Source organism: Python bivittatus, unplaced genomic scaffold (assembly GCF_059951505.1).
Source record: "Python bivittatus isolate LINGU-HERP-01145 unplaced genomic scaffold, Pbiv_v1 ctg000610_np1212, whole genome shotgun sequence".
Lineage (NCBI taxonomy): Eukaryota > Metazoa > Chordata > Lepidosauria > Squamata > Pythonidae > Python > Python bivittatus.
In genome coordinates this window covers 41,249,357-41,262,035 of record NW_028277088.1, presented here as the reverse complement: position 1 = coordinate 41,262,035, position 12,679 = coordinate 41,249,357, and the positions used below count along the sequence as shown (strand labels likewise).

General features: G+C 37.2%; 1 protein-coding gene across 1 annotated transcript in view; it reads left to right on the top strand.

Moving 5' to 3' along the window:
* The first annotated feature begins 4,101 nt into the window (after positions 1–4,101).
* The window catches only part of TOPAZ1 (testis and ovary specific TOPAZ 1), a 55,307-nt gene continuing 46,729 nt past the window's right edge, over positions 4,102–12,679 (top strand). Inside the window, exons 1-3 of the mRNA XM_025171378.2 lie at positions 4,102–6,440; positions 7,950–10,290; positions 12,152–12,219. Of these exons, the coding sequence (XP_025027146.2) occupies positions 5,060–6,440; positions 7,950–10,290; positions 12,152–12,219 (3,790 nt within the window). The 5' untranslated portion in view covers positions 4,102–5,059. The remainder of the gene's footprint in view (positions 6,441–7,949; positions 10,291–12,151; positions 12,220–12,679) is intronic.

Sequence of the window (12,679 nt, the reverse complement as noted above, 5' to 3'; positions counted from 1 at the left end):
CAGCAATTGGGACCAGGAATTCTGTCACTAAGTGACATGGTTGTAAAACGCTATGTCATATGACCACATTGCTTAGTGACAACAATTCTGTCAGTCCTGGTTGCCATCATTAAATGAGGACTGTGTGGGTCATTAAGCAAGGATCTCACATGATTGCGACTTCTGACTTCCTGCCAGCTTCCCCCTTGACTTTAGTTGTGGGAAGCTCGCAGGGAATATCAGAAATCACAATCATGTGACCACGGCTTGCTGCGACGTTGTAATTGTGAGCCAGGTGCCGAGCATGGACCTCAGGGACAATGCGATGACTGGAACTCCAAGGACCCGGCGTAAGTCCCTCTCGTTCAGCACCGTCATAACTTTGAACAGTTGCTGAATGAATGTTTGTAACCCAAGGACTATCTGTAGTTCTTCAAAATGAGCCTCTTCTTTTTTGAGCTTTCCTCAAATGGAACCTTTCTTTTTTCCACTTTGTACACGATTAGCATCTAAAACCCCATGGCAACTGTTCATGTGCTAACCTCAACTGCATGCATGCTAGCCTCACATTAACTGAATTTTGGCTTGCATTAAATGCAACCTGATATCAATGTATAATTCACACTAATTTGAATATTGCACTCTTTGAACTCACATTAACCATGACCTATCTGTACAGCATTTTTTAAAATACAGGTGACAAAGAGAAAAACACAATTTTACACAAGTGCAGCTAAGGGTGACGTAAGGCTGTCTCATTCATAGGCTGGGGATGAAATGAAGACAGTATTACCAGGCAGGGCAGAGAAAAAATGTTGCAGAGCACATTTGTGCCATGGTTAGAGAGTCTTACTTTCAACCATTCTATACTTGTTTCCCTGATGGATGGAATGAGGTGTTGGACTATTGCATACTTACTGGAGTTGCATGTTTTGAAAAGAGATGAGGTCTACCTTGCTCATAGAGAGCTAGATTGTTTGAGTCAGTAAGGAGCTGGCAGGTGCCTTTTAATAAGAGGATACTATTTCATCATGTCTAAAGTAAACATCAATGAAATGAATGTTTTATCACATTGGATAATTTCCAGTCAGTCTTCAATATTTTATTCTTGGACAAGGTGGTGAAATTGCACCTTCAAATCAGCAAGATCTGGTTTCAGTTTTGCTTATGGGATAGTTTAATAGAGACAAGACAAATGTGAAGTCAAAATGAAGATTATGGAACATAAGTTACTCTTCTCTTGAAGACTCAGTTTTGCTATATTTTTGGTTTCAGTCCAGGACCTGAAAATTTAGGTTTTGTTGCTGATTAGGAATTACTATCTCCAGCTAAAGCTAGTGTACTATTTGCACCCATTTTTACAGATATCTAGGGGGATCTAGCTGCAAAGACATGTGTTAGTTATGTTCTGTTTGAACTACTTAATTTGCTCTGCATGGGCTGGTTTGAAGTGTGTGGAATCTTCAAGTAATTGAGAACACAAGAGCCAAACCACATGGAGCACTGTTACAACAGCTCCACTGGTTATCCTCCATTTCAGGGAATAATTGGAATTATTTTATTAGGTTATCTGAAATTCCCCCATAAGCCTGCATGCTTGTTTGTCCAACATCATGAGAGGCACGTTTGTCAGGAATGTGGGGCGGGGGGGAAACCTTCTAAGGTGGGCTCAGGTTCTAGAAACCATTCACCTAGTAAAACCAAGCTAATTTAAATTTTATTGTCTTTACTTCGGCAGGCAAAGACATATTTATTTAATCAAATTTATAGCTTACAACGAAAGATACTCTCTGAAGTACACTTTATACTTTGGGTATTATTAATTTTTAAGTGATTTGTTATTAGGATTAGGGTTTGTAGTGATGTGTGTTGTTAGCCACTTTGAACATTATCATTTTAATGGAAAGATAGGATATAAATTTAATAAAAATACAAATAATAGAGAAGACTTTATATATATTTTCAATAGTCATATCAATAACAAATATAAATAAGCAAAAGCTATATATGAATACGTAACCATCAGATTGCCTTCAGGACTGCCTCGGCATTTTATTAAGGTTCATTAGTTTCCACAGCTCATTCTTATTTCCTTCAAATTTTGTAGTAATTACAATGAAGTTCGTTAACTTTATTTCTAAATGACACACCTATGCAGCACCATCTAGTGGCAGACCCAGGGAAATAATGAAATCCCTCAAAGAAAGCTAACTTAACGCAGACAAGATCCTTGAAGGATTACAGGATCACTGAGTACTTTGCATTTATGTATAGTTCCTTCTGCTATTCCTGTCCCTGGAATAAAAACAAAATATATTTAGGAAAGTATCAGGAAACAAATATCTGCCTCATAAATTGGAAATACAATGTATGTTGGTTACAGCTATATTGTGCTTATCTTAATGTCCATTGACACTACAAATCCTTGCCTAAGTTTTTACTTATTTAAAAGCAGTTACATCCTTACTGTACACTAACCACTCAACTCTGAAGGCATTAAAAAAGGTTTATTGATGGATGGATGGATGGGTAGATATACTGTATACATACACATACATACATAACACGCACATGCACACAGAGACAAAGACACATCTGCTGCTTTATCTGCTCAGATAACCATGCTTTGTTACGGAAATACAGGATATAATTTTAACAGATGTTGTGCCATTTGTCTTTTTTTTTTTTTTTAATAAAGTAGGAGGCTGCTTTACAGCTCAGGGATGGGGGTAAACAGTTAATTATGCATAACATGGACAAAAGGGATAGTTCTCCTCTCCCTTCCTCATAAATACCAGGAGTACTCAAGAGCCTTCAGTGATACATACAGATATTTGATTCATCATAGACAAAGGCCATCATCCAGGACAATGAACTGAATATAGTTCAGTTAACCTTATTTATTAGAATTATATTCCACCTTTCATCCAGGAGCTCAATGTAGCATTTGTTATGAAAAATGTATATGGCCATCTATCTCATAGCAATGAGTCTGGGTGGCATATAGAGCATGCCATTCTACATATTTTTCCCAGAACAACCCTGTGAGGTCCACTGGGGTGAAAATGGCCCAAAATCACTCCGAGAACTCCTACGGCAATAAAATTGTATGCTGAATGCATTATTAACGTCCAAGCTGGGAAGTAGTGATGCATTTACATTAATCCAGAACTTCAGGCTCCGTGAGGGGCTCTAGCATTGAAAACTAGCCACATGGGTGGCTACCTGGGTGATTTGTACTGTACCCTCCAGCTCTGAACTTCAGCTCCCATGATCCCTTGCAATGAGCAATTATCTTGGGGGATGATGGGAGTCGAAATTGTCAGTACTCTAGCATGGACTACGGTAGGTGAGTTGAGTTCTGTTCTTAAGGTCTGTCCTTAAGTTGAATTTGTACGCCTGTAGGCCTAAACGGTATTATTGTATAATACTGTATAAGTAGAATTATGCAATGAACTCGAACCATTATGTCTTTAAGTCAAATCATTGTGTATTTAATTCGAGTTTTGCCATAATAGGCTCCATTCTTAACTATGGGACATATAACCGGGCATTCTTAACCCCGGGACTACACTGTACTGCTGAACCTGAGCTCAGGCCTTGTTCCCTCACTCGCGAGGTCTAAAAACACGCACAGGCTTCTCGCCCCACTGAATAAACCCCGCCCCCTAAGAGACCAGGGCCGCCCTAGTCCTTCAAAAAGAAACGGGCAGCAAAACAAAGAAGGGGCTTATTGACAGACACCCCCCTCCTTTTTTCTTTGTAGGCACAGCTCGACGCCAGGACCAGAGCGGCGCGGAGACGAGGAAGGAAGCTGAACGCGCCGAAATCCCCGCGCGCCATTTTACGTGCGAGGCCGCTCCTCACGCAAATCCCGCGTCCCTCTGTTCGTGGCTGCTGTCAGAGAACCAAAGTCCCATCTTTGCTAAAAGAGCGGGAGAAGGCGGCGAAACGTTTTCTGTTCGCTCTCTTGAATGTCACAGTAGGCAAAGCAAAGTTTTCAACATTCAACAAACCCTCCAAGGAAGGGTAGCCTAACTAACGCCCCCCCCCTCGCGCTCTCTTTCCCTGGCACCCAAACCCCCGTGTGACTGAAACAACTACTCATTCTCCTCCCCGCTTTACTCCTTCCCTCCTGAAGCGCCTGCGTGCAACCTCCTCCCGCCGCGTCTCGCCGCTTATTTACTCCCTGCGAGAAGCCGGGTCCGCCCCTTTCCGAGAGAGAGCGTGCGAAGGCAGGCGTGGAGGTGGCGGCTGCGGCGTCCTTGGGTGGGCCTGGAGCGGGAGGGAGGTATAGTTAGGGCTGCCTGGCCGGGTTTGTACGAGGTAACGGAGTTTTAGGGAGGAAGAAGGCTGCCTGTGGTTGGGGGTCTTCCCAGTACAGCTTTTGCATTTTCGTTGTTCGGTTTAATTCGAATAATGCTCCTCGGATTTATTGCCGGTGCGGTGCAGCAAAAGTTGCGAAATGAAGAATCTGCGTAGGTGGTAGAGAGGTGGCGTCTCCGCTTTCTTTTGAAGAAGAATCTGTGCAAACGCGGGCTAGTTTTCAACATCTGGACGGTCTTCCTCCCAGTTGCATTAAAGCCTTCAGTATTTCAAAACTTAGAGGATAGAAGCAGGCAGCCTCTTAAGGACAAGCTTTATTTATCTCTTCCTACCCTCATTTTCCCATTTCAGTTATAGCATCCGTGGAGAAGAAAAATCTGGAATTAATGTACAGTAGCTTTACTTGAATGGCTTGCTAACACTAAGTCTTTCAGTGGTTCTTCCCTTTTTTTACAAAAATGATTTAAAACAATTAAGGTTGAGCTTGTTTGGAAACAAGACCGGTAGGAATTTTTATATTGTAATTATGTTGAGCAAGGAGGAGTTTATGTCTGTAGATCTGGTGAGCCATAGTTGAATGTGAGTTTCTAGGAAGCTCACAGTTGGCTTCCTGACCCACACCTGCAGGAAAAGCTCATTTGTTTGGGAGGTTTTACCAACACACATTTTGCCCGTTCTCTTGCCTAAAACTAATTTAGAAAGGTTAGAAAATTAAGCAACCACACGTTTAATTTTGTTTGTTACTAGAAGTAGAATGGAAACCCAAATTGGACAGACAGTATCTGTTGTAGATGACTCTAAAAAAGATGAGATTAGGGACAGCGAGCAATCATTTTCTTTACTGCTTCCAGTAAAACCTGGTACCTTAAGTAAGCAATACACTCCTACTTCTGAAACAGTCATAAAAGATAAGGACCAGAGGAGCAAAAATTTTGTCTCTGACCGAAGGGAGAAGAGAAGTTGCAGGGAAACAGACATAATGCCAGTGGGCTATAACTACATTGTAGACATTAAATTGGAAGAGGAGGTTTTGATAAAAGGAGGATCAAAGAAAGAGGTACAGAGTATGAGGAAAAGGGAGCATGATGTTGCTTTGCAAAATACATTGCAACCAGAGCGTAGGAAGAGAAGGCGTGAGAGTTCTTCATTAGAAGTGGGATCTCAAAGAGACATTGTCACAGAAAAAAAATGTGCTAGTTCCTTATTAGAATCTGAACAAAAAATCCAAAGTTTCACGAAGAACACAAAAAAATTGAAGAAAAACTGCCAGCATTCCTTGATAATGAGAGGATTGCACAAGGAAATGAAAACTTTAACTGAGAAGGATGGGGCTTCAGTAATAAGAGGTTTAGGCTCTGACAAAGTATCAGGGAACCTGCAGAAAAGTCATAGCTGTTCAGCATCAGAATCAAGACCACAGCAGAAAATGTGGAATTTTAGGGAGAGGATTAAACCAGTTTGGCCAGAACAAAATCAGGACAAAAGTCAAAGAGTAAAGAGAAGCATACCTAAGTTAGAATCTACCATACAGAACTTAAGCCTATTAAAACATAGAGAAAGAAAAAGAGTAATTACTTCCCCTAAAACACAGGTAGATGTAAAGTACCCAGTCAGAGTGAGGTCAGCTGCTGTGGCACATCTTTCAAGTAAATGTACAGAAGGAACAGAAAATCTAATGAAAAATGCCAGGGTGAGTTTGGTAAAACCTCAGGAACAAAAAAGAAAAAAAGAAAACTCTTTTATGAAACTGACTGTCTCAAAATCGCAGAAGGGTGTAAAAACTTCAAATCAAAATAGCAAACATTTATTGGAGTCTGTAGTAAACTTTGAGGAAAATAAAAAATGCAGAAGTACTGTAATAGGAATAAATAGGATGGTTACACGAGCGTTTTCAAAATCAAAAATGTGTACAAGTGATGGTGAAAAGCAAAGCTGGAAGTCAGAAAAGAGTGTTACAGAGATTCTGGGATGTAGACAGTGGATCTTGGAGAAGAAAATGACTAGAGAACAAATGGATTGTGTACCTACAGAGGAGCTGTTGGTTACCAAAACAGAGGGAACTAGTAAGGAAGAGACAGATGGAAAGGATGAAATTGTGACTTCAACTGTTCTTAAAAAAGAAATCAAAACATCTAGTAAGGATGCTTATTCCCGTTTCATCTGAATATTTGTTCTATGATTTTAGAGTTGAATTTCTGTTTTTCCCCGTACTACTATCTACTTGAATCTAATTTTAAAAACTGTTTAAAATGCCTTTTTAAAATTGGGATAGTAGAAACTAGAAAAAAAAATAAAGTTAGGTATCTTTGCAGTTGTGGCTAAAACGTTTTACAGTTTTGAAATTTCTCCAAGAGATGCTGGCCAAAGCTCCATGTTTGAAAGCAAGCATTTGAAACTAAGTTTCCTTCAAGTTGAGCTGATCCCTTGTAATTTAATAGACATGTCCATGCTGTTTCTTCACAAGTTGGGAATAATTTGCTATTTTGGAAGGATTTTTTTTTTTTTTTTAATTCTCAGTTTAGCCAGCAGCTCTGGTATTTCATGATGGTCTCCCCTCCAACTACTACTGTAATTAGGTCTGATGTTGTTTAGCTATTCAAGATCAGGTAGGGGCTTCTGTCTAGCTGGACACTAATCCTTTATACAGAATGAAAAATCAAGTATGAGCACGCTGTTGTGCTTGCAGTTTGCATGGAGCCATTAAGCTGTTTCTTTTATATTTTGGCTGGGAAAATATAAACACTTTTCTGAAAATTAAAGTAGTGAAATGGCTTAATATGCATTGTTTCCAGATTTTTAAATATTTACAACGGGATTTTTAGGAGTTGCAACAGTACCACTTTATTTAAGAAAGCTATTTGATTGAAAAAGTTACCCCTGAAAGGAGTGTGGTTAGAACTGAAACTCAGTATTTATTTTTATTATCACAAGTGCTCTTAAATGTATCAATTTTTTTTTTGCATTCTGCTTTATTTTACAGGTAGTCTTCAACTTACAACCATTCATTTAGTGACTGTTCAAAGTTACAATGGCGCTGAAAAATGACTTATGACTGGTCCTCATGCTTAAACTGTTGCAGAGTCCCCATGCTTGTGTGATCGCAATTCAGTTGCTTGGCAACCCTTGCGCATTTACAATGGTTGCCCCATCCTGCGGTCACTTGATCACTATTTGTGACCTTCCCAGCCAGCTTCCAACAAGCAAAGTCAATGGGGAAGCTGGCAGGGAAGGTTGCAAATCTCACTTAAAGACGGCACTGCTTAACGACAAATTTTTCCAGTCCCTGTTGTGGTTGTAAGTCAAGGACTACCTGTATGTGAAATTAATGCTACATTAGAATTGAAATTTCTTCATGTAGCATTCCATTATCAAGACGCCTTGCCATTTTGTGCATGCTTGCAAAATTGTTTGTTTATTTTAGTTTTTAAATTATTTTATTAGATAAACATATATGATAATAACCATAATGGTATACTAATTAGAATGGGTCCTAGAATAAACTTAGACGATGCAAGATAAGTTCCTGTTTCTAATGGTGTTTTCTAGAATACATATTTGTAAATGTATCTTTTTTATGGTAAAGTATTACTTTGTACTCTAGAATACACTAAATATATTAATGATTATTTGTTTTTTTTAATCAGGAGAGGATACCCTTGACATTTTAAGTATACGGTATGGAAAGCTGACAGATACTATTGTGAATACTTTAAAGGACTGTAATATAGAGACACCATTAAAACAGTCTGCATGTCTTCCAATAACCGAGTCAGATGAGATCAAAAGCAACAATTCTATTAGCCCTTATTTTTGGAGGGAGACAAAAATATATTGTGATGCTAATTTTTCTGTCACAAATAATAAGTGTCCAGAACATTTTGACATAAAAGTAGCTGAAAAGAAAATTGAAAAAAACACATTGGTGGAGTATCAAGGTGAAAGATTTGGATGGCTTCCTATGCATAATGTTCTGCCCTGCAACATAAAAAAGATTCCAGTAGTAAAATTGTTTGATTGCTATTACGTTAAGGCATTGTTAGAATCTACAGGTATCAAGTCTACTCAAAGCTATAAGGTTCATTGTGGATCTCTGCATGTTACACTTGATCAAGGAAAGTCCCTGTCTTCTAGGGGTATGGGACCGAATGATGTGAATAGTAGCCCTAATGTTATACATGCTGTAAAGTTACTCCCACAAAAAGACATTTTGGTTTCAAAAAAAATGTGCCAATATAGTAAAAAATGTCAAAATGGGAAGCAATTCAGGGAAAATAAATTGTCCACAGATTTTAAAAAGCCAAGCAAAAGACTAAAAATGCCAGAGGACCTAGAAGAATCAGCAGTCATGAAAGTTCTCATAAATGTGGATATTTCTAGTGAACATGGAATACCAATAGAGGATAATACTGTTGCCATAGATTCTTCAGTTATTTCGGAAAAACTAAACTATAGTGAAACAAGTGACTTATCTTTACTTGATTACACACCTGAATTAAGTCTGCAGCAGCCTTCTCAAAATCAGGTTGCCAACTTGTCTAGCAATGAAACAGCAAACCAAGAGCACTTCATTACATACAGTTCCAGTATTTTTGAGAAATCGGCAGGTCTCAAAAAAGAGAAGAATGAATTAAAGCAAATAGAGACATTTACTGACCTCAGTAAAATGGACGAAAATAAATCCATAGTGGAGGCATTGGATGGTGAAAAAAATATGTTCTGTAATAGTAATACTGCTGCCTGCAAGAAAAGAAAAAGGACATGTGAAATAAAAGTAAATAAAGCTGGTAGCAAACAGCAACTATATAGCTGTCAAAGGGCAGTCCCAATTAATGGTAAAAATATTTGGCCCCGTGAATCATGTGCAAGAACATCTTTGTGGGTCCATAAAAATCATGCATTAGATTCAGAAAGAGAATCTTTAAGAGGTACTGATTCAGTAACTAAATGCAGGGAATTGGAGGTCCACAAACTATTGGCAGATAGTAGTAAAATATCTGCAGATAAGATAGTGCATCATAAAATAGAATGTACTGTTGAAAGCCCACTTTCAGACTGCATGTTGCATGTAGGCAAGACACTCTCAGCTATTACTGGTACTGAGAATAGATTTTCTGATCATATGGAAAAATCTAAACAGAGCACATATGCTACTACTAAACTTGTAAAATCAAAAGTGATTTTGAATTCATTAGGGAGAGAAGTCAAAGGAAAGAAAAATATAAATATTCAGAATGGCATATTTGCAGACACTAGGAAAAAGAAGACAGATAATCCAAAAATATCAGATACGAAACAAGAACCAGTGTTGAAAACCTTAATGACAGGAACTCTGTCAAACTTCAAAATTCCTTTACTTAAGGATAAAAGTGATTTTAGAAAACCAGAAATTGCAAGATCATCAGAAAAAGATACTTGCAATCTTTCAAGTATTTTAGAAAATTCTGTAAAAAAAGCTAGAATTAAAGAGACTTCATCTGAAGAAAATCCTAGCCCTCATGTCCAAACTGAACAGATGAATTCTGTTCCTGTACAGAAAAAATATACAAATCAATTCAGTGATATTCCTGAAAACTTTAAAAAGAGAAGTATTCGAAATACATTTGAGAGAACTTCCCATGAGAGTAAACTAGAATTACCAGCTTTGAAAGCTACTCCTTTCTCTTTGAGTACTGGAAATATAGAGAAGCAAATGCTAAAGTCTACTTTGGCCTCAGAAACTATTGATAAAGTTAATTTCAACAATAAGTTGGCACAGGACAAAGGTAACATTTGTGCAGATATTCTTAAGGCTTATGAAGATGATGTTCTTGTGATTGATGTTATTCAGGATGATCCTGATCTGTTCGGAGACACTGACGAGCAAGAAGGTGTCTGTACAAAGATTCATAATGCTAAAAATATTTCTACCAGTGGTTTTTCAGGAAATCTGGAATTGAAATCAGAATCTTCTCAGCTTCCAAAAAGCAGGCATTTGAAATGTGTTAGGTAGGCTTGTTACTTTGAATTTTTGTATAGAGTGTGTGTGTGTGTGTGTGTGTGTATATATATATATATATATATATATATATATATATATATATATATATATATATATATATATGCACTATATATACAGGCAGTCCCCAGGTTAAGAATGCCCGGGTTACAGACCCATAGTTAAAAATGGAGCCTATTGTAGCAAAATTCGAGTTAAATACACAATAGTTCAAGTTCATTACACAATACTACTTATACAGTATTATACAATAATACTGTTCTGGCTTACATACAGATTCGACTTAAAGACAGACCTTGGGAACAGAACTCATTCTTAAACTGGGGACTACCTGTATTTATGGTGTGATTTTCCTTAAAGCACAGTTAATTTCAAAGACCTTTAAGAAGACAAAATCTTAGAAATGGAGAATTTGAAGTGATCTGGTATAGTGGTGTGTCCAGTGAAAATGTGTGTGTTGGAGCCGGGGTGGTGGTGGTAATCAAGGATAATCCTTAGTCTAACACTATTAGTAAAATTGTTCACAGAGAAATTTGAAGCATGTCAAAGTTGACTCTGTGAAGCAAAAATGTCTTTTAAAATTAGGATTTTTTATGATTGTTTTGTTTTAAATATGCTATAGCATTTAAATGTAAAGCATCCAGCTGTTTATGTCCAGACTTGTTCAGGTTCAGATTCTTTTCAGTATACATTACAGATAGGTATAGAAGATAGACAATGTTCTCAAATGTTAAGGATTGTATTTACATTATTTTGTATTTTTTTTCACTTAAACATGTAGATAAATCTACATGCTTAAAGGGGTATGGCGGATGGTGCAGTAACATCCATTTTAAATGGTGGAAACAATAAACAGTGAACTATCAGTATGGTTTAAATCAAGGTTTGACCCTTGTGAGATAAGGTCAATACAATAAAAGAGCTTAATTTTAGAAAGCAATATTTAATGTTTGTGATTGGAACAATTCTCCAGAACTATCTTGTATATTTTCATATATATATATATATAATTTTTCTTGAAATATTAAAATGTTTAATGAAAAGCAAGCATAAGAAAAGAGCCACAAAATTTAGAAAACGTTAATTTTGTCTTGAAAGTATTATTGTGATAGCATGAATCACATCAATAGTTCAGATTCAGATATTGCTGCTTTAGCTGTATGAACTATGGTAGAACAGTCTCTTTCTTGCCCACAGCAAGATCATTTTTCATTTCCAATCTCTTCCCTTCAGGCTCTTAAAAGGCTTCTCTCATTTATTTATTCTCGATGATATATCATCTAGATGATAATTCTTTACCTAATTTGCTTTTTCTGAACAAATTAGTTGAAAAGTCAATGGCAGTTTATCCCTCAGTCCTATAAATACCAATGCTTGCATCTGATTCAGATCTCTCTTTCATGTTAACGCTGAACCAAGTTATAGGCATTTGTTATAATAGTTGAAGTTGGTGAAACTGCCATATGGTATAGCTACTACATATTAGCCAGTTTGGTGTAGCAGTTAAGGCACCAGGCTAGAAACTGGGAGCCATGAATTCTAGTCCCACTTTAGCCACAAAGCTAGCTGGATGACCTTGTGCCACGTTCTCTCTCAGCTCTAAGGAGAAGGCAATGGCAAACCACTTCTGAAAATCTTGCCAAGAAAAACTAGTCCAGGTAGTCACCAGGAGTCAGCACTGACTTAAAGGCACAGAAAATAAATTTTAAAAAGCTACTACAGCCTAAAGAGGATGAAATACAAGAAGAAACAAACTATGAGTCAAGCTGTGTTAGTTGTACTGTTTTAGTAGGATGATGGGGGTTTGACATAAAATTTCTTTTAAATTTTATGAAATCTGTTTGTTTACAGAGATAGCCTTATTCAAGATTATGGAACACTGAAATCAGATGTAAATGCTGATGGTTTGCTGATAAAAGGTAAAGAGTCTTTAAAATGCAGAAATGGAGAAAAAACAAAATACAAAAGAAAACCTAGTGAAATTTGACAATTCAGGAGAGAGAGAGTCAATGATATCTAATCATTTGTTAAATCCGAGTTCTTACCATTTGTATAATTTGTGTCAACATACATCATTTGCATAATTGTATAATAATATAAATTGATGCAGATGATATAGATTATATGTGCAAAATGCACAGACCTAGCAATTGTCCAGACAGATTTTGGAAACAATGGATTACCCATTATTTCATAGGTAAAGTCCAAAGAGAAATTTGGTCATTACATCCAGTCTGTTAATTCAGTGTTTCTCTGTATTCTAAATTGATGTTCGCACATTGTTTGGCCAACAGTATATATTTTATGGCCCTCTGTCTAGTTTTCTCTTAAGTTCTGCTTTAATTTCCACTATCAAATGATGACAATATTTCACCTTAC